The sequence below is a fragment of the Paralichthys olivaceus genome, chromosome 1 (genome assembly GCF_024713975.1).
Source record: "Paralichthys olivaceus isolate ysfri-2021 chromosome 1, ASM2471397v2, whole genome shotgun sequence".
Classification (NCBI taxonomy): Eukaryota; Metazoa; Chordata; class Actinopteri; order Pleuronectiformes; family Paralichthyidae; genus Paralichthys; species Paralichthys olivaceus.
In genome coordinates, this window is record NC_091093.1 from 1,359,671 (window position 1) to 1,387,367 (window position 27,697).

The 27,697-nt window shown below is 44.5% G+C and overlaps 2 protein-coding genes and 1 long non-coding RNA gene across 3 annotated transcripts; 2 read left to right on the forward strand and 1 right to left on the reverse strand.

The window, feature by feature from the left end:
• The first annotated feature begins 8,383 nt into the window (after positions 1–8,383).
• LOC109624933 (uncharacterized) lies at positions 8,384–9,523 on the forward strand. Its single transcript, XR_002202423.2, has 2 exons — positions 8,384–8,595; positions 9,106–9,523. It is a non-coding gene; the product is annotated as an uncharacterized lncRNA (long non-coding RNA).
• An 11,205-nt stretch (positions 9,524–20,728) lies between these two features.
• On the reverse strand, positions 20,729–26,375 carry LOC138407667 (uncharacterized). The gene is made up of 3 exons (XM_069524614.1): positions 25,847–26,375; positions 22,329–22,793; positions 20,729–20,906 (listed from the first exon to the last, which is right to left on the reverse strand). The coding sequence occupies exons 1-3, from the start codon at positions 25,984–25,986 to the stop codon at positions 20,729–20,731; spliced, it is 783 nt and encodes a 260-aa protein (XP_069380715.1). The 5' UTR covers positions 25,987–26,375.
• On the forward strand, positions 22,959–24,171 carry LOC138413475 (transcription factor Adf-1-like). Its single transcript, XM_069537073.1, has 2 exons — positions 22,959–23,315; positions 23,459–24,171. The coding sequence occupies exons 1-2, from the start codon at positions 22,998–23,000 to the stop codon at positions 23,813–23,815; spliced, it is 675 nt and encodes a 224-aa protein (XP_069393174.1). The 5' UTR covers positions 22,959–22,997; the 3' UTR covers positions 23,816–24,171.
• Positions 26,376–27,697: the final 1,322 nt, after the last annotated feature.

The following is a 27,697-nucleotide window of genomic DNA, read 5'->3' on the forward strand; positions in this document are numbered from 1 at the left end:
TCTCGTCTTCCACTGCCAAGCTCAGAACCTAGCTTGGTAGACGACACTGAGGTGGCACTTACCTCTACACTGACTGCCATCACTGAAACTGACTTTAAAGCTGCATGTGCTTCATGTCCTGTACAGACTCAACTACGTGAACTACTCACTTCAAGATGGCCAAAGTCAGCAAAAAGCTTGTTGCCAAGCTTACAACCATTCTTCAAACTTCGGCACGAGCTCTCCCTTCAAGATGACTTGGTGGTGCGTGGCACACACAGACTCTTAGTACCGGACAGTCTCCAACCAAAACTGATCTCCCTGGCACACGACACACACCAGGGAATTGTGAGAACAAAGCAGAGGCTCAGAGAAGCTTATTGGTGGCCAAGCATGGATGCCCAGGTCGAGGCAGCCATAAAAGCATGCATTACATGCCAATCACATGACAAGTCTGCAGTCACCCACACTACTCCACTACAGCCTGTGCCATACCCAGAAGGAGCATGGGAAAAAGTAGCTATTGATGTGGTAGGGCCCTTTGATAAGGCACCTATAGACTGTCGGTTTGCAATTACACTTATTGACTATCATAGCAAGTGGCCCGAGCTAACCTTTGTTCCACATGTCACTTCAAGTACTGTTATTCAGTTTTTGTCTGCAGTGTTCAGCAGAGAAGGAGACCCCAAGGAGCTGGTTTCAGACAACGGCTCTCAATTTGTGTCACGGGAGTTTGAAACGTTTCTCTGTGACAGAGGCATTGTGCACAGGAAGTCTTCAGTCTACTATCCGAGGGCGAACGGAGAGATTGAACGTTTTAATCGCAGCTTGAAGGATAGTTTGCAGACGGCCTCACTGGAAGGAAAGCCATGGAAAGAGTTCACAAGGGAATTCCTACATGTCTATCGTGCAACTCCCCACTCTACAACTCAGCGCTCACCAGCTGAACTGTTGCATGGTCGACCCATGCGCACTAAACTTCATGTGGCCGGACGTCCACTTCCAGCAAACAAAACACTGTCTTCAAAACAGGTTGCTCTCAGAGTGAGAGAAACACAGAAGAAAAGCAAGGCTTACACAGACCGCAAGCGAGGGGCTACAGCTGTGTTCTTCAGATGTGGGTCATATGTCCGGGTGAAGAAACCTGGCATTCTTCCTAAAACCCAGTGCAAGTTTTCCAAACCACTCAGAGTGATGGAGAAAAGAGGACAGTATACCTACTTGCTGTCGGATGGAAGATGCTGGAACGCATCTTACCTTGCACCGGTTTCTCTTCCAGCACAGGAGGGTGACAGTGAGCTGTTGCCTCTGGACTTTGTGAATACACAATCAGATACACCACAACCAGAGACATCCACACCACAGGCCAGGCCAGTCAGGCTTAGAAGAGTGCCTGAGTGGACTAAGGACTTTGTTTGTTGAATGAAGTCTGGAAATATCTGAATGCACTTGATAATGTTCTGTTTTCAATGAGTAAGAATGTAACTGTTACTAATGAATCCATTGTTCTTTATGCAGGAGTTGAAATGTGGACACACTGTTAATTTTGTGTGTAACTGAGTGTAAAATAAGTCAGAATATAAGGAAAGAAAAGTTTGTTATAAAAATAATCTTATAGATGTGTTATACATGTCATGTTACAAGTCAGAGTAGCAAAGAAAAACAGTTTCATCTGAAATGTGAAAGCTATTGTTCATATAGACAATGTTTGCTTATTAAGGGGGATATGTGGTGTTTCCTCCTGAACGCTAGAGGCGCTATGAGACAGTAGACAGTGCAGGAGTAGAGTAGAGAAGAAGAAGTGAAGGGAATTGCCTGAAGCAAGATGCTACCTGTGTATGCTACCTGACCTGACGTCCTCCCGGTTTATTGTTTTGTATAAATAAAGTAAGTGAAGTAAAGTACGTCGACGCTTCTCATTACAATATCACAGTCATACACAGAAAATCTCATGAGGAAATAACACTGGTGCGAGGCCACAAGAAGAACACACAATGAACTGGCAACCTGAGGGAGGACACACAGGGTTAATATACACAGATAATCAGGAGATAACAAGATGAAGGTGAGTTTAATCAGGGCGGTGAGCAGATGCAGACTCTATCTGCCACAGTGAGTCATGATGCCAGTGAGTCCACTACAAACACCAATCTGGTTTTACTGCAGCGGTGACATTCAGTAGGATAATGTTGTCTCTTTATTTTATGCTCTGCTTCCATCAGAAATTCTATATGTCAATTTAAGTAATCAAAGTTTGTGTTTTCAGCTTCAGAATGGTAATAAACTAATGAAGAATAAAAAGCCACTAAAAGTGAACATTTAAAACTATTAAACATTGTATGGCGGCAGTTTGATCCCCAGTCTTCCCCATCTGCATGCCAAAGTGTCCTTGGGCAAGATGCTGAACCCCAAATGGCCCCTCATAGAACAATAAGTGCTACTAATAGATGCACTGTGTGAATGGCAAACTGTACTGTCAAGCACTTTGAGTGGTCATCGAGACAAGAAAAGCCAGATAAAAGTACAAACCAAACCATTAATGTGAATACCACTCTGCCTAATTTAAAGTTTTCTTTCTCCTAATTTTTAACCCTTTTTAGACCAAAATTATGAAGTTTATGCATTTTTTAAAAATGCAGTTATACCAGCAAAAAATAATTTCCTCATTTTCCATTCGTATAGACATTTTCCTTTCTGTGTGGTTTAAACCTGTCAAATATTTTGTAAGAAATAGGTTAATAAACAACAGAAAGCAGCCTGGAGGGTACTTAATAAATTAATTACTGTCATATCCTAGTGTTTTATCCTCTTATCAAAAGAGAGTTTTCATTTCTATTATTATTATATCTGTGTCTACATGTGTTTTCCTTATGTTTGGATTTGTGTTCTGAGCTTTCGGTTTTATGTTGTAGCTTTGTTCCTGGTGTGTTTCCTTCTCTGTGTTTCTCTGTGTCCTGCTCTGTTACTCTCTGTGTCCCACTCTATATTTCCTTCTGTGTTTCTTTCTGTGCTCCACTCTGTGTTCCACCCTGTGTTCCACCCTGTGTTCCACCCTGTGCTTCACCCTATGTTCCTCTCAGTGTTCCTCTTGTTCCCTGTCTGTTTCCTGTTTTATTTTGTAGTTTCTGCTCCCTGTGTGTTTCCCCCTGGACTTCCTGCCCTCGTTTCACCTGTTTGTCCTGTGCCACCTGTCTCTAGTTTGTCATTAGTTCAGTGTGTATTTAAGTCTTTGTGCTTCCCTTGGTCTTTGTCGGTTCGTTGTGGTACTATGTCGTCCCATGTGTCGCCTCACCAGTCATTTCGCCTTCCTCCCAGTTCTCTAGTGTCTCCTTGTGCCTCCCCTGTTTTTCCTGAAGAGCTTTTTTGAGTTACTGTTTTTTATGGATTTTGTTCTGATGCCCTGCCTTAATTATTAAAGGAGACTTTATGTTAAAACAGATTGCTCTGCCTTTTTGGGTCCACCTGCTCCCTAACCTGCTCCCTCCAAAACATAACAGAACGAACTGACAAATTTTGGACCCAGCAGAGCTAAACCTTTTTTGTAGGAAAGTTTTTTATTTGGAATCCAAGCTGAGCACCTCAGATACTCAGCAGTAAGCAGTGCTCCTGGGGAGGATCTCACCAGTACAGGCATGGCTGAAGGACAAACCCTGGGTCAGCCACTTTGTCCCGCACCTTCTGGGGGTGCAGGACAAACTTCAATAGTTTCTCACCTACCCAGCCCCCTCTGCTAACCCATACCTCAGCACCCGTCTGGCTTTTGGGGCCCCAAAAGCCAGACGGGTGTCGAGACTTTGGTGTGCATGGCAGACGTCAGAGGGGGGGTTTCCCATACAGCATCCACCCATCTCCTCCTGCTCACAAGCAGCCACCTCCAGTCTGGACGTCATGGTTTCTGGCAGATGCCACTCCTGTTCCGGCATTGGGGGTCCCGGCAGACGCCAATCATGTTCCGTCGGAGGTCCCGGCAGACGGCACTCATGTTCCTGTATCGGGGATCCTGGCAGATGCCACTCCAGTTCCTGTCCCTGTCCCATGGTCGTGGGTCCTGCCTGGCTCTGATCCAGTTCCTGTCCCTGCCCCACAATCGTGGGTACCGCCTTGCTCTACTCCAGTTCCTGTTGCTGCCCCACTTTCTTGTCAATGTCAATGTGGAGGTGAAGGGGCGGAGAGAGCACCTTCACCTGCACCACAGGGGATCAATCAGCACAGGTGAGAGCTGTTAGCTGATTGATCCTCAGACTCGAAAAGGAGGCAGCAGAGCTACCTCGAAAGAACACTCAAAGGACACTCGAGAGACCCTCAGGACACACACTGGGGAAAGAGAAGGACACACTGGGAGAGAGACTGAAGCTAAAGGTCCAGCAGAAAGTGCTGGACCCGTTAAGTTCGATGTTTTGTGTAAGTTTCAGTTTTACATTAGTAAAGAGATGTTGCTAAACAAGAAATGGTTGGACTGGTTCGTCTCTGGCTGTCGTGAGGGGAACCCCGTGGCATGGTCGAATGCCACACTGGCGCCCGAACAGGGACCTCACACAACCAGAGACATGGAGTGGGCAAAGACGGTGGAGATCCTGAGGCAGACGCAGGAGAGCCTGCGGCGGACAGAGAGGCAGACGGAGGTGATCCTGAGGCAGACGGAGAGGATGAGGCTTGGGCGTCTCACCTGCGGCACCGAGCTGGAGAGGGCGGGGAGCGCTGGTCCCCGATCGGCGGTGAAGCCGATGGGTCCGGCTCCAGGGTCAGCGGGGAAGCTGACGCCTCCGGTTCCAGCGCTGAGGTCGGCGGGGAAGCCGAGACCTCCGGTTCCGGTGCCTAGGTCGGCAGTGAAGCCGACACATCCCGGGCCGACTCCTCTTCCTGCTCCCGTGTCCGCGGGGAAGCTGACGCCTCCGGTCCCGGTGCTGAGGTCGGCGGGGAAGCCGACACCTCCCGGGCCGACTCCTCTTCCTGCTCCAGGGTCAGCGGAGGAGCTGAAGCCTCCGGTCCCGGTGCCGAGGTCGGCGGGGAAGCCGACACCTCCGGGTCCTGCTCCTCTTCCTGCGCCCCGGTCAGCGGGGAAGCTGACGCCTCCGGTCCCGGTGCCGAGGTCGGCGGGGAAGCCGACACCTCCGGGTCCTGCTCCTCTTCCTGCGCCCCGATCAGCGGGGAAGCTGACGCCTCCGGTTCCAGCGCTGAGGTCGGCGGGGAAGCCGAGACCTCCGGTTCCGGTGCCTCGGTCGGTGGGGAAGCTGACACCTGCGGACCCGGCTTCGATGGGTGGGTCTCCCGGACGGCGACGCACCACTGTTCCGGGGTCCAAGGTGCCTGTGCGGCGGCGCCCACCTGCTCCGGGGTCCAAGGTGCCCGTGCGGCGGCGCCCACCTGCTCCGGGGTCCAAGGCGCCCGTGTGGCGGCGCCCACCTGCTCCGGGGTCCAAAGTGCCCGTGCGGCGGCGCCCACCTGCTCCGGGGTCCAAGGTTCCCGTGTGGCGGCGCCCACCTTCCAGGCCGCCTGAGAGATGCCGCGTTCCGCGACGCCCACCTGCTCGACCCCCGGAGTGCCTTAGTCGATGGGCTGGGTTCCTTCCCTGGCCGGATGGAAGGGGGGGGGGGGGGAGTAGTTCAGGCCGGATAGCTCCCGGACCTGAAACTGACGGTGGGGGTATGTGGAGGTGAAGGGGCGGAGAGAGCACCTTCACCTGCACCACAGAGGATCAATAAGCACAGGTGAGAGCTGTTAGCTGATTGATCCTCAGACTTGAAAAGGAGGCAGCAGAGCTGCCTCGAAAGAACGCTCAAAGGACACTCGAGAGACCCTCAGGACACACACTGGGAGAGAGACTGAAGCTAAAGGTCCAGCAGAAAGTGGTGGACCCGTTAAGTTCGATGTTTTGTGTAAGTTTCAGTTTCACATTAATAAAGAGATGTTGCTAAACAAGAAATGGTTGGACTGGTTCGTCTCTGGCTGTCGTGAGGGGAACCCCGTGGCATGGTCGAATGCCACAGTCAATTATATATAATAAGCTGAAGGCTACTTTCTGCGCCTCTGTCCCATGAGATGTGTAACATGCAAAACATCTCCTATAAAATATCAGGCCTCTTTTCGAACTGTGGCTCCCACACATTGCTCCTGCCCAGCCAAATAAGCATACTGTTGATAAAGAATTTCTGCTTGACCAAGGTAGGACAGCAACTAAAACACGATAACACTAACAGGCCAGATGAGTGTTTGGTGAAAATTTATCTCAAGATGTGAAAGTTTCTCAGACTGGAGTTATCTTTGGGTCTTTAATAGAGCTCTGCAAAGGGTTTCAAACTGATGAATGCTCAGAGTGGAACCTAAAATTGTGAAAGGAGAAGGTTTTTATACAGTTGGGTAAACAGGAAACATAGGAGACAACCGTTTCTGAATAAGAGCATGAACACTGAAGCCACCTGTAGTCTGGTAACACAGGAAACTGTCCACTCTTGCTTCTACATGAAAGAAGTTTGGTAGCTGCACAGATCAGGGTCAACAAAAGGGATCATCAACAAGTAAGGACATGAACTCTGAGGTTACATCTTCCAAGTGCATTGCAACACTCAGGGCATTTGTTAGTAAAAAGTAAAAATGAATAAAGGTGTAGGAGCCTAGGTCCTATTTGAGTTCATTAATGTTGAATAATAATTTAAGTTCATGTATTAAAATATATTTGTGTTGATTGTGGTAAAAATCTAGCTATTTACATTATGTACAGTTAGATAATTCATACTGATAAGTTCATTTGACTTGACTTGAAATGTGTATGGATATTTGCAGGTTTAAAAATTGCCTATAGCACCTTTAATGTGGATTAATCTGTGTGCGTGGTTAAGCTGAGTGGGCAGTCACGTCAGGCATCATGGAGTGGAGCCATATAGTTTTTTGACCTCACTCACCCGTTCACTCTTTTTATTTGTCTTTCTCTCGCTCATTTTTCAGTCATGCTGGACTGTTGTATCTTGCTTTATTTTTTGAAGTAAATTAAGAAAACTAACGAGAGGATTTTGTGGAGTTTTTCCTTTGAGTTCGAGGTGGATAACGAGGGTGAGAGCATCAAGCTCATGGCTTCATTGTTAAGGAACCTACAAAAGGTATCTCTCTAGTTTTGAATCGTCTGTCTGCACGTACGCCAGACAGTTCCTCTTATGGGTGGTTGTTGTTTTATTAAATATATTTCAGGGATACAATTTTGTGTTGTATGTTTTGGATTCCTGTTTCTGTGTGGATGTAATGTTTGCTGATGTAGGATTAGTCTGTGGGCATGTTTAAGTGATTTGTTCTGTATTGTTTGAAGGTGTTTTAGCTGTTTGTTCAAGATGGTGATCCAAGCAGAGACAGTATTCAAAGATTCAAAGATTTTTAGATTGGTCTGAATGGTCTGATGTATGATTGGTACATTTTATTGACTGTAGAACGTGAGCGTTTTTTTTTTTTTTTTACAGACGGCTTTTAAGGGATAGTTCACCGAAAATTTTTATTCAACTCACTATCTACCCACCACTATGTGAATGGAGGGGTGGGTAAAGTATTTGAGTCCACAAAACACTTTTGTGTCTAAGGGGTAAACAGTGTTGCAGCCAAATTCAAGTCCATGCGGACCAGTAGGAAGGCGTGAGACTGTGCGTTTAGGCCACAGGTGAACTGTTCATATTTCATTATTCATTGTTCATATGTAGCTACTGGGGCCACACAGTCAGTTGTTTTTGTTATTGCGGAGAAAACGTTACATATTCTTCTGCTTGATGTGTGTATCCACGGTGTGGATTAATTGTTCAGCTTGTTTGGACTGAATATTAATTAAAAATGAATTAAAATTAAATGCTATTGAATATGTCATTATTATCATTTAAAAAATTAAGGTGACCGGTAAAAATAGATTATGACGGGATTTTTATGACCCTGTCAGTCAAAATGACAGACAATGAAAAAGTCTAGCACAACCTCTGGTTGCGACTTTAATCAATTTAACGGTTTTCAATGTTTTTGCATATGAGAATGGCTACTCCTCCATGTCCTGTCTGTTGTTCTTTCCTGATGATTTTGTAACAGGGGATTTGGATTTGTGAGTTATATGATAAAAGTGTTTTCATTAAAGGTGTGTAAGGTTTAGGTGAAAGGGAACTATCGGGAGACATAATAAGTAGTAGAATAATCCTCATGATGTTTTCACTAGTTCATTTCATCTAAATTGTATGAATTGGAGTTTTCTTTGCCCCAGGAAAAAGGTCCTTTATATTTAAATACTTTATATTTACATTGAGGGGACCCTCTCTACGGAGGCCGCCAGGTTTTTTACATTAGTCCAGACTGGAAAAACTAAACAACTTTTGAGTTTATATCTAAAATTTAAATTTGGGGTTAAATCTCAAAAGTTGTTTGTGTTGAACCTGTGGGGCACCTGTAGCGTCGTCACAGCCAACCCCCCCGCTCGGAAAAAAGCATGAGAAGGAGACGAACAGAGAGAGATCCCACATGTATTAATGAGATCCAGAGCTTGGAGAAAACTTGATAAGAAAGAGAGGGAAAGTGTGTGAGAGGAGGTGCAGCGTCGGCGAGAGTGGTTGCTCACATTAGCGGAGCAGGATAATTGTTTTATTTACCTTGGAAACTCCGGTGAGTGAAGGCATTGTTTATGTGTAGCTGTCGGCTAGTATGGCAGTCAGCTGATGACCATCGGTCAGCTAAGTGGCCATTTTAGCTTCATTGAGCCGAGTAGAACAAGAGTTAAAACCAGTCGGAGTGTTTTGGAAGCTATACATGCTGAATATTACCGAGTATTGTATCGCTATATTGTATTTAAGTTCATCATTTCATGTTGAAAAATGTGTTAAAAAAGGGTTCAAAAGATGTTACTGTGTTATCTAAAAAATGCTCTAATTTCATGATTAGTGTGGATATGAGTAAATTCATGTCTAAATAGTGGTAAAAAGTCTGATAAATAATTACTTAGAGAAGAACACTGTAAAATAAAATAGTAAATTCATGGGTAGATTATCTCTGTTTACAAATTTAACTGTACAACTTGATTGATTGATTGAACCTGACATTATTACATTTATGGTGATATCATTTTTATTGAAAATGATAAAGTAATTTGATTTGTTGTTTGCACAATATGTGTAGACTGGTTTTTGTGTGACCCTGGATCTGAGAGGACGATTTCGATGGCGAGCCGGACCCATGGAGAGAAGATTGACAATCCCTGCTAGTAGACTGGCCAGCTGCTGCAGGATTTGCAAAGTGGAATCACCTTGAACACGTTGAAAAACTCAGATAAGCACATGAACACACACTATTATTCCTACCCGGGGAGTGTACGTTAGAAAGACAAGACCAACAACTCAAAGAACAGTACCAGTACAACAAGAACTGAACAAAAGGACCTGGATCCAGAGACTATTATTTCTTTTTCCAGATATTTTTATATTTTATTTTATTTTTACTAAAGAAAAAGAGCTGTATTTTATTTTGTTTGTTATTTTTCTACTCACTGTAAACATGGTATTTTCCTGTATTCCTAGAATAAAACTGTCAGTTGTTACTTACCTTTCCAATACATTTTTTATTAAAAATCTTTTATTACTCCTCAGAACCTAGGTCTTAGTAAGCACAAATCTAACACCTGTGCTACATGTTGTTATCGTATGATGCACAGTTGCGATCCCTGAAAATATACAGATGTAACACAAATATAGTTGGAGCACTTAGAAACATTTACTGTACACACCTGGCTGCAACCACGGTTTCAGTGGATGTTCTTCATGCATGTGGACTCCTCGTAGGTGGTTCACAAGAGATCAAATGTGATGTCCCCTGCAGATAAAAAGAAATGTAAGGGACCAGGTGAGGATTTATAAACTGTAAAGTCAATAAGAAGAAGCAGCCTTGTGCATTACTTATTGTTATTATTGTAGGGGGGTCCCCCCTCTCTCATTGAAGGACTTGATAAGTTTATCTGCTGTAAAATAAATGAGAACCACAGTTCCTGTTTCCTTTATGATGCTACCTACCTACATCAAACATGTACATTCACAGTGTGACACTGGCTGTGTGATTCAAGTCAGAATCAATGTGAACGCTGTGCAGTCACAACACAAACATGATCCTCATGAACTGTGTAAAGTAAAGCAGTAAAGTACAACTTTATGAAATAAGCACAGTGAGGAACAACAACGGTACAGAACATTATGGGTGTTATTTCTGAGGTTCACAACATGTTCAGAGAGATTTGAAAAAAAACATTCACTTAAACCCAGCATCAGAGCTTCCACAGTTACATTTTCCTTTACTACTCAGAAAGTACTTTGCCTTGTGTATACACTCTGAACGGAACCTCCACTTTTCCCAAAGGACACAGAGTCGATAATCCCTGTTATTGATTCAAACAAATTAGGCCTCTTCACATTACTTCAAAAACATATTTTCTATAGTTTGAACCTCAAGTGGGTCCCTCTGTGTTGAGTGCAGCCTAAAGCCGCCCTGGAAAACATCCCCTCTTTTGGGGGGCTGTGGGGTTCAATTAACACCACAGTCTTTTTCTAATCTTTCCCGACAGACATAGGCTCTAAACTGCCAATTACACCAAAGTTAGGGTGGTGGCTGTTGCATCACCCGAAGTCGACCCAGAAACCAACCAACCACTATTAAACACATTTAGTAGAGACTCAGCACACTGGTACAGTGCATTATGACATTATAAATAAACAAAATCTAATTTTCACTACAGCTCTGTTCACTTCCTTTTATTTCTGTTCATTCAGTTTTGATTCAGATAAATCAATTTTGATTTGACTCTCTGGGGCATGAAGCCACTCGTCTAAGCAGCTGATGTCTTATGCAGAAGATTTTAATGTAGACTTGATGCATCAGGAAGACCAGAAGGAACAATATACAAACACTAACAGAGTAACATTAGCCCCAAGTCAATGTTTTGTTTTGTTCTATTGCATTGTGTTTTGTTGTGTTCTGATACACAAGCTGCTATGACAACTTAATTTCCCTCCGGGGATTAATAAAGTACTCTATCTATCTATCTAAGTCTGAAGATGTCTACAGTAGACACCACAGTGTACTGTTGGTTGGCACTTTATCTATAACCTGACCTTTGGTACTGCTTGGAGAAAGAAGGGAGTATCTGTGGAATTAGATGGACACTATTCTTTTAATGGTGTACAGATAAACATAATATATAGTGGCATATACAATAAAATGTGAGGATGGTCATGATTGGAGCACCACTTAGCCAATTAAGGGTTTCCACTTCTGTCTTCAAGTCCATTTTGGTTGTGTTTGTGTGTTTTTGTGTGCATGCATGTGTGCATGTGTGACCACACACCCTGGCAAGGCCCAGATTTAATTAAAATGTTATAGTGTACTGACTGCATGAAAAGTGGGATTTGCTGTGGAAGTGCAGGTTAATGACTGTTCACAGGAATTTGCAGGCAGTACAGAAAACTACCAGGAACTGCTGGGAATCCTGATCACTTGTCTGAGAAACTTGGCAAGTAATTCCCCTGCTTCTGGGTTTATGGGAGCTTGCACAAGTAAATGACAATGCTGTGAGCTTTACAAATGCAAATCAGGGCAGTTTTACTCACCAGTGGTGCAGAGGTTACACCCCCTTTTCTAAAAGGTACTAACTCCATGTTAAATCTCTGGTATAAGTACATCAGGCTTAGTATAATTATAGAATCTTAAATTGTAACTTGAATAAATTTGACTTATGTAAGTATGTATGCTATAATGAATGCAATCAGTTGGCAATCAAATTTCAGGGTACATTTGATGATACACTGTCAACATTAATGTATGTCAAGCTCATCCAAGATAATTTGTTGGAATGGAGAGTGGCACCACTGTACAGTTTTCTAAGAGAAGACTTTCTGCTGACACCAAAACACTGTGCTTCACATAAAGCATATCAGCTTTTTCATCGCGTATCAAAGTCCCAAACATTGTCCTCCCAAAATACTGGCCAACTTAGCACCATATTCACATGATTCTGGCATACTTAGATGTTGACTCTGCTTTTTACCTCATAATTTGGACTTCAATTGTCTTATAGTTGTTATTAAACTTTCTCAGTATTAAAATGCTCAAATGACCAGAAAAAATAAACTGGTCCTCAGTCACATACTCATTCTCTTTAAATATAAAGCACAATTTAAGAACTGCTCAAAATAAACATTGGTAATAAGCTATCACCGCTCGTGTAGGGGAATCAGTCACCAGTTTACGCTGAGGAAGTCCGAGCTCCTCTTGTGCAGCTTTGAGAGCCTGTTGCCTTTTCCAGCTGTGCGAAAACAAGCTGACAATCTTCTTGCAGACTCCCACAGCTCTGTCAGTACTGCTGTCCCTCATGCTTCTCTCTGCAACACAAAACCAAAACACAAAACAAACAATGACTGAAAATTCAGACACTTGTTTCCAGAATTGTTTCATATCAATTATTATTTATATCAATAATTATTATATATTAAGTCTATTTCAGTTCACATTAGTCTATGTCAATGAGTTTATATTAGCAGAACATAACACACATACATACACACACCTTTAAATTCTGTGTAAATAGAGTACACTCAACTGATTTCAGTTTGAGTCTAAAGCTGTTATTGTGCACCTGGATAACCATCTCCATTAAATATTATACTCACTGAGGTGTTTGTATGTTAAATGCACATGTATACAGTAAAGGGACATTAAGATAATTACTCACCAATAGCAATGTGCAGGTTATGCCCGAAGCAGGACAGCCTTTTCCACTGGTTCAGGGCGACTGCTTTGAACACGTTGGCTCCACTGTCTGTAGTCAGGCACACCTGTTTGGCCTCGTCCAGTTCCCATTCCTGCAGAAATTGCTTCAAACTGCTCGCAATATTTTCACCCGTGTGGTCATCGGGAAAAAACTCGTCTGAAGGCAACAGCTGTTCAAACTCCAATCACTCATTATGTAATGAATGGTAAGGCTAATGTATGGCTCAGCTACTCCACATGTCTGTGGTTGAAGCAAAAAACTCCATTGTACACAGCATTGTTTGTAATCCATCACGGCACTCTTCGTACATCTTAGGCAAGGCTGTCTTGGAAAAATACTTGTGCCTAGCGTCCATTTAATGGATCATTCGTTTGAATCCTTCCTTCTTCACAGTATGGAGTGGCAACATATCTTTCGCCAAGCAAAACGCCACTGCCTCTGTTAATTCTTTCCACCGTTTACTTTGATGATCATAAGGTGTGGAATGAGCAAATGCATCTGCAAGTTTCTTTGGATGAAGATGACGCTGCCTCTGCATCCTTGTGCACTTTCTGGCTATCGTCATATTCTGGTTTGTGCTTGTGCTTGAGGTGGTGGAACAAATTAGTGGTGTTACTGTCGTTTGTAGGCACTATTTGTTTGCAAACCTTGCACGTTGTAAATTTCTGCTCCGCGTCAGACAAACCAAACCAGTTCCAGATAATGGAGCTGGAGCCTCGTTTAGGAACGAGCTCCTTGCTGCCCGGCGTATCTGCTCCGCCTTCTGCCATTGTTTCATTGTGTCAATATTACACATGTGTTTGGCTGCCAGTGTGTCGTGCACATATATACATCATCAATGGGAATTTATCGTTTTTATCGTGGGATGACATATTCTTATATTCTTACCCTGGGGAATGTTTTTGACGATAGATTGTTAACGATGACATATCTCACATTGCTAACGTGAACAAACTTTTGGATACTGACTAGAGAGCCAGTACCAGACACACACTAACCTTCACCAGCCTTCTCAGCCAAGCATAATGGAGACATCGAAGGCTTTAGGTCAAGATTGTGAGGAGACCAGATTGCTCTCCGCTCACTCCTAAAGTCCTCAAATTCTTTAGGAAGGCTGACTGTTAGATCATCAGCATGAGCTTCGAGAAGATCAGATACATCAAGAAGAGCAAGTATGACAGCAGCACAAGCATGAGCAGAAGCACAGGCTGCTAAAGCCTGATTAGCCTACGCTGAGAAAGAAATAAGCATCAAGGTCGAAAAGGCTTGCTTAGAAGCAACTCTTGAAGTACTTGAGCTCCAGAAAGAGGCTGATGTTGCCATGGCCAAAGCAGAGGTGATGGAGGCTGCTGCTGCTCAGCTCGGTGTTGAAGGGCAAAGTGGTGAGTTTGAGTTCTTGCCTAGGCAGGTAACCCCAGTGAGTTTGAGTTCTAAGTTAAAAGACATTATAAGAACAAAGTGGAGTCTAACTACAAGGGCTCCAACGCTAGAAACGTGGTCTGGAATAAAACTATAACAGACTATAAAAGAACAACAAGTGGTGCAGAGGAAGTGTGTGCATCTCTCCCAGATGAACTGAACACATTTTATGCATGCTTTGAGAGACCCCCGGCTGTGGAGGTACAGAAAGCTCAGGATCCCTGCCCCTGCCCCCTGGTTTTAACCAGTGCAGATGTGTGCAGATCCCTAAAAAAGATCAACACACATAGGACTCCTGGGCCTGATGGCATCCCTGGCCGTGCTCTCTAGGTGTGTGCAGTTCAGCTGGCAGAGGTGTTCACAGACATCTTCAACAAGTCACTGCTCGAGTCTATAGTCCCCACTTGTCTCAAAGAGTCCACCATCATTCCATTCCCTAAAAAGACAAAGACCATCTGCCTCAACGACTACCGCCCAGTTGCACTCACCCTCATCATCATGAAGTGCTTTGAGCGGTTAGTCAAACAGTTCATCACCTCCTCCCTTCCCGACTCACTGGACCCCCTGCAGTTTGCTTACAGGGAGAACAGGTCCACAGCCGACGCCATCACCCTCACCCTCCACACTGCCCTCTCCCACCTGGACCAGAGGAACACATATGTGAGGATGCTGTTCATTGACTATAGTTCAGCATTCAATACTATTGTGCCCTCCAAGCTCGTCATCAAGCTCAGGGACCTCGGGCTCAACAGCGCCCTCTGTGACTGGATCCTGAACTTCCTGATGGGCAGACGCCAGGCAGTGCGGATGGGGAACATCACATCCTCCAGCCGGACCCTCAACACCGGAGCCCCCCAGGGTTGCGTGCTCAGCCCTCTCCTCTACTCCCTGACAAGACGGCCTACAGAGAGGAGGTCAGAGCCCTGACATCTTGGTGCCAGGACAACAACCTCCATCTCAACGTCAGCAAAACCAAGGAGCTGATTGTGGATTACAGGAAGAAGCAGAGAGATGGACACGCCCCCATCACCATCGATGGGACTCCTGTGGAGAGAGTCAGCAGCTTCAGGTTCCTTGGGGTTCACATCACTGAGGACCTGACATGGACCCATCACACCAGGGTTATCACAAAGACAGCTCGTCAGCGGCTCTTCTTCCTCCGCAGGCTGCAAAGGTTCAACATGGAATCCAGGATACTCTGCAACTTCTACAGGTGCACCATCGAGAGTATCCTTACCGGATGCATCACGGCCTGGTACAGCAGTTGCACCGCCCTCAACCGTAAGACTCTACAGAGGGTGGTAAAAACTGCTCAGCACATCACCAGGACGGAGCTACCATCCATGGAGGACCTCTAAACCCAGCGTTGTAGGAAGAAGGCTCACAGTATATTAAAAGACCCCCATCACCCCAGCAACAAACTCTTCTGTCTGCTGCCGTCTGGCAGACGGTACCGCAGCATCCAGACCAAGACCTCAAGACTCAGGGACAGTTTTATCCCACAGGCTATACGACTGTTGAACTCCTGAGCTCTGTGGAAGTCACTACATCTGTTTATAGCAACATATTCATTTAAACATTATAATATTCATACACACAAAGAACTATATTTACTTATTTAATCTATAATAATTCTCATTCTGCTACATCTTTCTATTCATCATATTTCTAAGCTACACAAAAATAAATGAGTACAATAATTCATATCTGTTCATACCTCCCCATAACTGCTGCTAAATTATGACTGCACATGTTCATATTCACCGTAGCACCTTATAATGTTTTATTGTAATGTTTATTGGCACCTTTTGTGTTTATTTTATTTTTTGCACTAGTTAATGACATTGTACTTTCTTGTTTATTTGCACTAGTATATTGGTATTTTGTATTTTTAGTTACTCTTGTTTTATTATCTTCTGACACTATAACATGTTGAGCTGCTTGAGGCACCTGGGATTTAAGATTTTCATTGCCAACATGTACGCTGTATCTGTTGTGCAGATGACAAATAAAACCTTTGAACCTTTTTGAACCTTCTTGCCTAGGCAGTTAACCCCAGAGCAGAAAGTGACTGATTACATAAATAAACACGAACACACTGAACTTCCTCGAAGTCAGAAAGACATGTTTATGCAGCATGATGACAACACCTATCAGCAGAAACAAGTGAAACCTTCCCCAACCTTCACATCTTTTCAACAAGAACCAAACTGCCACCACTTTTCACTACTAGATGGTAGTAAACCAACACCACAAAGTCTTCCCTGCAATGTGTCACAGCCTCAGCATAGGTTCAGCGTGAACCACACAGCTACTGACAACGCTGCCAGTGACCTCGCAAGGTTCTTAGCAAAGAGTCAACTAATGACTGGAGGTTAATGACTAACCCCTCGACCCAGATGTTGACATCTCACAAGATGAGAAAACAGTTGAATGGCAGACACAATGACCCATATGCACAGAAGCTTGAACTGGGCTGGGTTATCATCAGTGATGTGTGCTTCGGCAGCGCTCACAAGCCAACTGAAGTGAGTGCTCTAAAAACACGTGTTAGACAATGGACGCCCCAGCTTTCTCACCCCCTGTGACAACCGTTTCAGTGTGAAAGAGAATTTCAGCCTGATGGGTCACACAATAGCGACTCCTCAACAGGTGCAACCATTAAACCCACATAAATTCAATCAATCAAATGTATTTATATAGCATGGTATCACAACAAACAGTTGTCTCAGGGTGCTGCACAAAAGTCCGGCCTCTGCCAGGACCGGTTGGGGTGATGGACAAATAACAAGTAATACAGGGGAACAAAAGGAAATGAAGGGGGGGTGGAGTCAGTGTCAGGTCAGGGGCTTGAATCCAGCCCGGGAATCTCCACATGGACGTTTGCATGGTCTTCCAAGGGCGCGTTGGTCCCCCCGGGCACTCCTGCCTGCCTCATGGTTCACGTGCGCAGTAATAGGACTCATGGCTCCAGAGGTGGGAGGTCCTCAGGTTGAAGTGCTGGTGGTTTCGTGAGCCCTCACGTCAGCCCTGCGAAAGACCAGCGACCTCACTAGGTCCATCCCTCACCAGGACCCTCACCAGGACGGGCTCCGGAGAGTATGGACCAAGGAGGGGACGAGAAGACCTAAGGAGTTAGAGATATGTAATAAGATATAACAAAATAAACCAGGCAGAGAGTGAAGAAGAGAGAGGAAGATAGAAGGTGCTGGTGCCTGATGGGTGATCCCCCAGCAGTGTAGGCCTATAGCAGCATAGCTATGGATGACTATGGTTCAGGGTAGAGCTAAAAGCTTTATCAAAAAGGAAGGTTTTAAGTCTAGCCTTAAATGTAGAGACTGTGTCTCCCTCCATCACTGAGAGTGGGAGCTGGTTCCAAAGGAGAGGAGCTTGGTAACTGAAAGTTTTACCACTTATTCTACTCTTAGTAACTCTAGGCACTGCAAGGAGTCCTTGGATTATGACCTCAGTTTTGTCTGTGTTTAACAATAAGAAATTCTGGGTCATCCAGGCCTTGATGTCTTTAAGACAGTTTTGAAGTCTAATTAAATGGTTCAGTTTGTCTGGCTTCATAGATAAATATAACTGTGTGTCATCTGCATAGCAGTGAAAAAGAATGTTATGGTTTCTAATAATATTGCCTAATGGTAACATGTATAAATTAAAGAGTATTGGGCCAATAACCGAACCTTGTGGGACTCCATGATTAACTTTAGTGTATGATGAGTATTCATCATTAACACTAACAAAGTGGAATCTATTTGATAAATAAGACCTAAACCAGCTTAATGCTGTCCCTCCAATCCCAACCTCCTGCTCTAGTCTTTGAAGGAGAATGTTATGGTCAATGGTGTCGAATGCAGCACTGAGATCTAACATGACCAGCATGGAGACAAGACCCTGGTCAGAGTCTAGGAGAATATCATTTGAGACTTTTAGAAGTGCTGACTCTGTGCTATGGTGCATTCTAAATCCAGACTGATAGCCCTCCTGCAGGTCATTTCTCTGGAGGTGATCAAGCAGCTGATTGACAGCTCTTTCTAAAAGTTTAGAAGTAAATGGGAGGTTTTATATAGGCCTGTAATTTGCTAAGATACCTGCATCTAAGCTAGGCTTCTTTAGCAGAGGCTTAAATACTGCTAGTTTAAAAGCCTGTGGTACATAGCCAGTTAATAAAGAGCTATTGATAAGATTCAATACAGTGCTGCCGACTTCTAAGAACGCCTCTTTAAAGAGCTGAGTAGGGATGGGGTCCAGCAAGCAGGTTGAAGTTTTAGAGAAGATAGCTGTGAAAGGGTGATCTGGGAGAACTGATCTAACCGTGAGTCTAGGCCTACACTTTTTTCATAGTTGACAGTTTGTGACTGAGTTTTTGGGGAGTAAAGGTGAATTTTCTCCATGATAGTTTCAATTTTATCAGTGAAGAAGTGAATAAAATCATTGCTGCTCAATGACAATGGGATTTTTGGTTCAATAGAGCTGTGGCTCTTGGTCAGCCTGGCTACAGTGCTGAAAATAAACCTGGGGTTGTTTTTATTGTCCTCTATTAGTCTAGAGTAATATGATGTTCTGGCATGTTGAAGAGCTTTTTTATACACTTCAAGGCAACTCCTCCAGGAAATAAAATTAACTTCAGAACGGGCGGAGCGCCACTTCCTCTCTAACCTCTGTGTTGCCTGTTTTAGGGTCCGAGTTTCAGAAGTAAACCACAGATTGAACCTCCTCTGATGAATTAACTTCTTTTTCAGAGGAGCAATACTATCAAGGTCAGATTGGAGTCCTGAGGTTGTACTATCCACTTAGTTATCGAGTTCTGCAGGAGTGAGGTTGAAAAGATTTCATGACACGTTTCATTTACACATGGCTGCAGAAGAGAGGGAATTATCTCCTTGAATTGATCAATTTTGTTATCGGACAGTAACCGACTATGGGAGAATTTTTGACTCGCCTGAGTACAGTTGCTAGTCATAAATTCAAATGAGAGAAGGAAATGATCTGACAATAAAGGGTTGGAATCACACATTACTACATTCTCAACATCAATGCCATGTGTCAGTATAAGGTCTAAGGTGTGGTTTAAGTTATGAGTTGGTTTATCTACGTGCTGACAGAAACCAAATGAAACTATCAGAGAGTTAAACGCACCTCTAAGGCTATCATTGGCTTCATCAACATGAATGTTAAAGTCACCCATGATGATGATTTTATCTGCACTAAGGACTAGTTCTGACAGTATTTCTGCAAATTCATTTAGAAACTCTGTATAAGCAGCGGGTGGGCGATAAAGGATGGTTAAATAAACAGGTTTATGTTGTTTAAGGGTTGGGTGGGAAAGACAAAGGGTGAGACTTTCAAACGATGTAAAATGTTCTTTAACTCGAGGGTTAATTGTAAGGTAAGAGTAATATATTGCTGCTACCCCTCCACCTCTACCTGTACTTCGGGGAATATGTGTATTACTGTGGGTTGGAGGTGTACCTTCATTTATGATCACAAATTTGTCCTGTGGGAGCCAGGATTCTGTTAAACAGAATAAATCAAATTTGTGATCACTAATCAGGTCAGTGATCAGTAGAGATTTAGACCTGAGTGATCTGACATTTAATAAGCCACATTTCATTTTATTATGTTTAGATTCTGTGACATGGGTTGTGTTAATTTTTACCAGGTTACTGTGGACTGCTCCTCTCCTTCCTATCGGTCTAATGGGGACATTATGAGTTTTGGAGGCAGACACAGTCTTTATCATAGATGTAGGTGACTGATCCAGAAGCGCAGAGAGGTGTGTAGGACTGCAACTCTGCTGCCTGGTCTCGACTCTGAATTGTCAAGTTAAATAAGTTATAATATTTCTAGCCATAAGAGAGTGTAGTATAATTTTTGGCCATCAAACCATGTCACTTATGAATGTGACTATATACCTTTAAGAATCTGCACTACAAACTAATGTGTGATTGAAACATGATTTACTACTGATTACAATAAGTATGTGAATGTAACTACAAATCAAATCATATATTCTGTGTGTAACAAGCAGTATGAGGTGATTGTATAACTTGTGTGAAGAAATATTAATCTTTTAAAAAAGACAATCTGACCGAATTGAAACATAATGGTGTTAAATGTAAGAACAATATCTTTTTTAAAAATAGAAAGCTGATTGAACAAAAGATAATGGTGTCAAAACTGTTTAAAAGTAAAATAGACATGCCTGGGCAAAACTAGTGTAAGATCCCAACATGCCCAGTGGAAATTTCCAGAGTGAGAAAAGTGACCAATGAAATTATGACACGTGTGCCCACGATAAAACGATAGACCAATGACCTACTGACACGTGTGTCCCCAAAATGATGGTGACCAATGAAATGCCGACAGGTGTGGTCACTAAAGGGTTTATAAGACAGCATCACACTACTGTTAGGCAGAGTCCTTCTCTGGTTAAGCTCCGGCTTGCTATTGAATGCTCTCGGGTTTTTTGTCGACAATAAACTCTGCTGTTTTTAAGTTGACTCTCCTGTTTTTTATTCAACTGGATTTTTGAACTTCTGGACCACGAGTGAAACTTAGTTTTCACACACAACAAGAGGCTCCATCCAAAGTGGGGTGGATGCCATCTCTCCTCATGAGACCAGGCTTTCCCCAGAATTTTGGCCAATTATTTCTATAGCCCACATTATTGTCCGGGCACAAGATTACGGTGTGGGACATAGTTTTGGTGTATGTACACACCAATTTAACATTCATTTTAGTGACATTTTAGTGTTGTTGTAATTGGCCCTAAACATCTAAGAGAAACACTGTCTGACCAGATAGTCACCTTGGATAGTGTCAGTCTGGCTTCCAGCTCCACTGTGAGGAACCTTGGAGTGTTGTTCGACCAAGACATGTCATTTGACCCCCATATTAAACTAGTGTCTAGGACGGCTTTCTTCCATCTGCACAATATTAACAAAATTAGAAACATCCTGTCTAAGCAGGATGCTGAAAAACTAGTCCACGCATTTGTAACCTCTAGATTAGATTACTGTAACTCCCTATTAGCAGGATGCTCTATGAAGACTGTTAAAAGTCTCCAGTTGGTCCAAAATGCTGCAGCACGAGTGCTGACAGGAAGTAGAAGGAGAGATCATATCACTCCTGTCTTAGCTTCTTTACATTGGCTCCCTGTAAAATTTAGAATAGAATTCAAGATCCTGCTCCTCACATTTAAAGCCCTTAACAATCACGCCCCCTCATATATCAAAGAGCTGATAACACCTTATTATCCAAGTAGATCACTTCGTTCCCAAAACACAGGCTCTCTAGTGGTTCCAAGAGTCTGTAAGAGTAGAGCAGGAGGTAGAACATTTAGCTATCAGGCTCCTCTCCTATGGAACCAGCTCCCACTCTGGGTTCGGGAGGCAGACACTGTCCCAGCATTTAAAGTAAAACTAAAAACCTTCCTCTTTGACAAAGCCTATAGTTAGGGCTGGATCAGGTGAGACCTGAATCCCTTAGTTGTGCTGCTATAGGTTTAGACTGCTGGGGGAACTCCCATCATGCACTGAGCACTTCATCACTTCCCTCTGTCTCTCTGTCTCTCTGCCCCCCCACACCTGTTTATTTATTTATTTATTTTAACATGTCATCATGTCAAAGTGTCACTTTGTCCTCCCATAATCCCTCTGGCTCTTCTCTCTCTCTCGTTTCAGATAACTCTGGCACCGGGACTGCAGGACAACAATGACTACCATCACCATTGTTATCATTAATTACAATAACTCAGTAATTCATTAATATATATAATCTTGTTGTAGATCACTACATTGTTATTGTTATAGTCAGCCCTGATACTGATGGTGCCAAATTGTTCCCGGTCTCTCTCTCTCCACCTCATCTCTCTCTTCTCTCCCCCGCTTTCCACCCATCTCTCCTTTCCTCCCCCCTTACTTTTCTTTCCTCACCCCAACCGGTCAAGGCAGATGACCCCCCACTGGTTCTGCCAGAGGTTTCTCCTTGTTAATGAGGGAGTTTTTCCTCTCCACAGTCGCCTGTGCTTGCTCATTGTGGGAACTGTTGGGTTTCTCTACGTTAATATTGTTTTAAGGTCTTGACCTTTAAATGTAAAGTGCCTTGAGATAATGTAAATTATGAATTGGCGCTATATAAATAAAATTGAATTGAATTGAATTGAACCTCCGACTGACGCAGGCGAGTGTCGTTACTGCTGACGTGAATAATAATCTTATTAAATTTACTGTTACGTTTAGCCAGCAGTTTAAGATTTGACTCTATGTCTCCAGCTCTGGCTCCAGGGATACACTTAACTATGGTCGCTGGTGACGCAAACTTCATATGTCGTACTATGGAGTCTCCAATGACTAGAGTCGTATCCTCAGCCGGTGCGTTGCTGAGAGGGGAAAATTTATTGGAAACACAAATGTGATGGTGGTGTGCCGGGGGTTTTGATTTAGCGCTATGCTTCTTTCCGCGAACAGTCACCCAATAACCCTGACTTCCCGGCTGCTCGGGAACCGCAGGGGGGGCTGAGGAAGCTAACGCTATTTCTACTGGGCTCAGTCCATCTACTGAGGACAAGCTAATGCTAGCCGCTAAAGGTTGTGCCCCAATGGTGCGGAGTCGTGCCTCTAGCTGACTAAAGCCTAGTTTATGCTTCTGCGTCACGTCTACGCCGTAGCCTGACGTGCGCCTCCCAAAAATCCTAACTACGCGGACGTCGACGCGGACCGTAAGCGCTGTGATTGGTCCGCTCAGAACGTAATTTCCGGGATTTGCTATTTCCGGGATTTGCTTTTTTTTACACCGCCATTTTTAAAGTTCTTGTGTGGAGATAGCAACAATGGACCAGCTGGAGGAACGACTTACCGAGGAGGTCAGGAAGTACGACCACATCTATAACACTTCCTCACAGAACTATAAAGACTGCCAAATGGCCAACAATTCGTGGCGAGAAATCGCCCAAAACACGGGGTTGGAGGTCGCGGAGTGCACGAGGAGGTGGAAGAACCTCCGGGACAAATTTGTCCGGCTGCGGAAAAAACTCGCCACAAAAAGCGGCGACCCAGGCGGCCAAAAAGTCCCAGCATTTTATTATTTTTTATCATGGCTGGCACCACACGTCAAGCACCGCGAAACGGAGTCCAACTACGAGGCAGCGGTATGTGTTTTCTGTTACTACTGCTACATCATCGGTTATGTGTGTGCTTATGTGTAACGTAAAACCTTAACAACATGTAATATCGGCTACTGGTTGTAAACAAACACAGACTAATCAAGCATCTACTCTTTCATTAAAAGCAGACGTCGTGCAGTTCGTCGGAAAGCGACAAGGCCTCTGCGTCGCCCACCGAGCCCCCCCGGTCTACCACACCGGATTTACCAGCTCCCCCTGCAACTCCCAGCAAGCCACAAGCTTTTGCAACGGTGGAGTCCCCGGTGCCTCGGCCCAAGAGAAAGAGGGACCAGCAGGACGACCTTGCAAAGCAAATGGCCAGCCTAGAAGACCGTAGGCTAGAGATTCAGCAGCAGCTGCATGGGGTTGATGAGTGCTCCAGGTTCGGGCAAACGGTGGCCGACTTGCTCCGGAGGGTGCCAGAGGACCGGAGACCTGATGTCATGTTCAGCGTCTACAGCCTGATACACGAGAGCAGACAATGAAGGAGCCCACGCCCGTGAACTTCTTATTGCACATAGTTTTTTTGTAAATATTTGAAGTGTGTGTTGGGTGTTTTTGGACTTTGCCCTGATTGTTTTTTAAACTATACCTTTTTTTATATATATATGTATATATATATATTTGTTCTGTTTATATGACAATAAAGCACACAGGTTTGTTTTCAAACAGTTGTTTTGATATTTATTTCAGCACACACTGCACAGCACAAGCACAGTTTACACACAACGCATAGCTCACAAACATCACTTATTGAGTGTGCCCCGGGACACCATCTCATTTTGCCATGGCACGGTTCCTTGAGGTGACTGAAAGAAAGCCATCAGGTCACTCCGAATAGCCAATGCCGCTCTGGTGGAATGGGCCCTGGACATCAGTGTGGGATCCACAGATTCGACAAAGTTCGAGTCATTGGCCACCACTTTTCTCCACTCGCCAGGCTGCACTGATCCACAACTGTCGGTGTCCACAAAATGCGGCGGGATGTATCTGCTGTCTGGGGGGCTCACCTCATCTGTATAGGTGAGGTAATTGTGTAGGACCACGCAGGCTTTGACGACATCCACAGCTTTTTCAGGCCGAAACTCTATTGGTCTCCCAAGAATTCGCCACCGTGCAGCCATGATGCCGAATGTATTTTCAATTACCCGCCTGGCCCTGGAGTGGCGGTAGTTGTAGACCTGCTTGTCCATGTTCATGCCTACTCCTGTATAGGAAGTCATAACGTACTGTTTAACTTCAATGGTATATACATATAACACATTATTAGAGCTGCATATATATAGATAGATAGCTAGATATGTGTGTGTGATAATGCTTGCCTGGGAAGGGACGCATCAAGTTGCAGTGCAGGGGAAAGGCAGCATCAGCAACAATGACATGGGGGATCTGGACTCCAGTTCCTGGAAGTTCAGCTGGTGGGGGCAGGTTGAGCTTGTGGCCGAGCAGCATCGACCCAAACTTGCTCTCTTTGAAAATGCCACCATCGCTCTCTCTTCCATATCCTCCCACGTCCACCATTGTGAAATTGTATCTGTAAAGGACATCAATGCATCAACGTTATCATTAATGTTTTTTTACTGTGGATTTGTACACAGGCATTACATGAACCCATAGATCAAACATGTTTTACATTATTTTGCTCGATAGGAATTACCTGGAATCGCATGTTGCCATCAGCACAATGGAGTGAGCCCCTTTGTAGTTGAAGTAGTCGCTCCCTGCGTTTGGCGGTGCTTTTATGGTAACGTGTTTACCATCGAGACTTCCAACGCAGTTTGGGAAGTTCCACAGCCGCCAGTAATCTGCTGCCATGGCTTCCCATTGTTTGGGTGAAGGACATGGCAAAAAGTCGGGCTGAAGCGCTGTCCACAATGCTTTGCAGACCTCCGACAAAATGATGGACACAGTGCTCGACGCCAGTTTGTAGCTAGCCGCCACAGCTTGCTGGCTTCCACCCGAGGCTAAAATTCTCAGCGTCACCGCCAGTCTCTGAGCAACATCAATAGGCATGCTGTGCGTTGTCTGGTGCGTTATTAATGGCCGTATACGGCGAAGAAGCTCGTCAAATCGCCCCGTTGACATTCGAAAGTATCGAAAGTGCATTTGTTCATCCAGGTCCCTCAGTGGGTGAACCAGTGTTGTAAATTCACCCGTTTCCAGCCTCGACCGGTTTAGTGGTCGCACGGACCACCTCCGCAAACGTCTTCTCTGTCGCCTGCGCCTCATCATTCGCAATATAAGCATTTGTTGTTCAATATTGATAAGCTCCAACTCCAAATACAGCCGCTCCACGCCGGTCGCCATTGTGTTGTTTACTGTTGTTTGCTGTGACCGGAAGACAAAGCAAGCATTCGGCTTATAACCCCTGGAACCACACAAACACACAGCCACACCCCCCTAGCGGCATGGCGGTGAATTGCAGAGCGACGCGTTCCCTCGACGCAGAACTTCGAATGCTCAACGACCTACGGCGTAGCTACGGCGTAGACGTGACGCAGAAGCATAAACTAGGCTTAAGCCTCGCCTCCAGCTTACGGAATAAACTACATTTAATACACATATCTTTACCACTAAAGGAGGCAGAGGAGTGGCTAATTATCAGACACACCGAGCAAAAGAGGGCAGGAGAGGGAGAAGAAAAGGGGGAAGCCATGGCTACCGCTAAAGCTAGGAGCTAAGTTTGCTAACCGGCAAAGAAATTACGCTTCACCGATGTTTAGCGTGAGAGTGGCAGGTACGGAGCAGGAGATTAAGGTCGTGATTGTGTATAGATAGAGAGTCGATAAGGAAACGTTTTCAGAATAATATAAATATAAGAGTGAAGAGAGGAGTATTCAGAACAGCAACAGACACAACAGCAATAACAACAACCGGAAATGACTCAATACGCTCACCGTAGTACATCAGCACCTCGAGCCGATCACACCCCGTTTCCACCACTCATTGACATCAGTCGGCTCCCTCACAAGGATTCCCACTGCAGAGAATTTGGGAGAGACTGTCTTCGCCGCACTGTGACCGACAACCAGCTTGCACCTTCTGTTGAAGACACAATCTTTCTAAAGAAGATGGAAGGAGTCTTCAAAGATGATACAAACTGCTGGGTTGCACCATTACCATTTAGGAGCCCCAGGCGTCTGCTCCCAGACAACAGATCCTATGCCTACAAGCGACTTATGTCTCTTCACTGCACGCTTGACAAGAAGGGAGACATGAGAGCACACTTTGTCAAATTCATGCAGAAAATGATTGATAACAAACATGCAGAGCTTGCACCACCTTGTGATAAGGATAAAGAGAGATGGTATCTTCCCACCTTTGGCGTCTACCACCCACAGAAGCCTGGGAAGATTCAGGTGGTGTTTGACTCAAGTGCACTGAGTGTCTCTCAACGACGTGCTGCTTAAGGGACCCGACGAACAACACTCTTTTGGGCGTGCTCCTCCGGTTTCAAAAGGAACAGCTGACATAGAACACATGTTTTACTGTTTTGTTGTTCGTGAAGATCACAGAGATTTCATTCGTTTTCTCTGGTATGAAGACAATGATCTCAGCAAGGATGTGGTAGACTACCGCATGAGAGTCCATGTCTTTAGAAATAGTCCTTCTCCAGCAGTGGCAATCTTCGGGCTGAGAATGGCAGCAAAGGAGGCAGAAGGGGTATACGGCAGTGATGCAAGACACTTCATAGAACAGGACTTTTACATTGATGATGCCCTGAAATCCTTTCCAACTGAAGCTGAGGCTTTCGATGTCCTGCAGAGAGCTCAAAAGATGTTCTCAGATGCTTCATTCAGAGCTATAGCTGCAGCAGCCTACATAGACTACATTCTACACTGACAGTAAAGTGGTGTTTGGATACATAAACAATCAGCACAGAAGAGTCCACGTATATGTAAACACTTGTGTTGAGCTGATCATGGCTCTAGCTCTGTAGCAGCAGGGAAGCTTGCCAGCACCATGTGGTTATGTGGTCCAGAGTTTCTTTTGCAGCCTGAGAGCACAACACCTGAGAAAGGCCCATTTGAACTCAGAGTCAGATGTTGATATTCACTCTAATGTGACAGTGCTTGCCACCACAGTGTCTACAAATCATTTGGGTTCAGCACGCTTTGAGCGCTTCTGTAAGTGGACATCCCTCATCAAAGCAGTGGCCTTCGTCACAACTCTCACAGCTTCATTAAATCTAGAGAAGACACGAGCTGTGCAGGCTGGCACCTCTGCAAGACAAGTCTCACAGATGAAGCTTTAAGTCAAGCAGAACACACAGTGATCAGACGTGTCCAGCATGAAGTGTATACAGAAGAAATCAAATGCATCATGGCAAAACGAGATCTGTCTCGTTCTCACAGTTCTCTGCACAA

Coding starts and splice junctions, on each gene's coding strand:
- LOC138407667 (XM_069524614.1), bottom strand. CDS start 25,986: ATGGCTTCCCCCTTTTCTTCTCCCTCTCCTGCCCTCTTTTGCTCGGTG. Junction 22,794..25,846: donor AAGCTGGAGGCGAGGCTTAA/GCCTAGTTTATG, acceptor ACTAGGCTTTAG/TCAGCTAGAGGCACGACTCC. Junction 20,907..22,328: donor CTGCGTCAGTCGGAGGTTCA/ATTCAATTCAAT, acceptor CTAAAATGTCAC/TAAAATGAATGTTAAATTGG.
- LOC138413475 (XM_069537073.1), top strand. CDS start 22,998: ATGGACCAGCTGGAGGAACGACTTACCGAGGAGGTCAGGAAGTACGAC. Junction 23,316..23,458: donor AGTCCAACTACGAGGCAGCG/GTATGTGTTTTC, acceptor CATTAAAAGCAG/ACGTCGTGCAGTTCGTCGGA.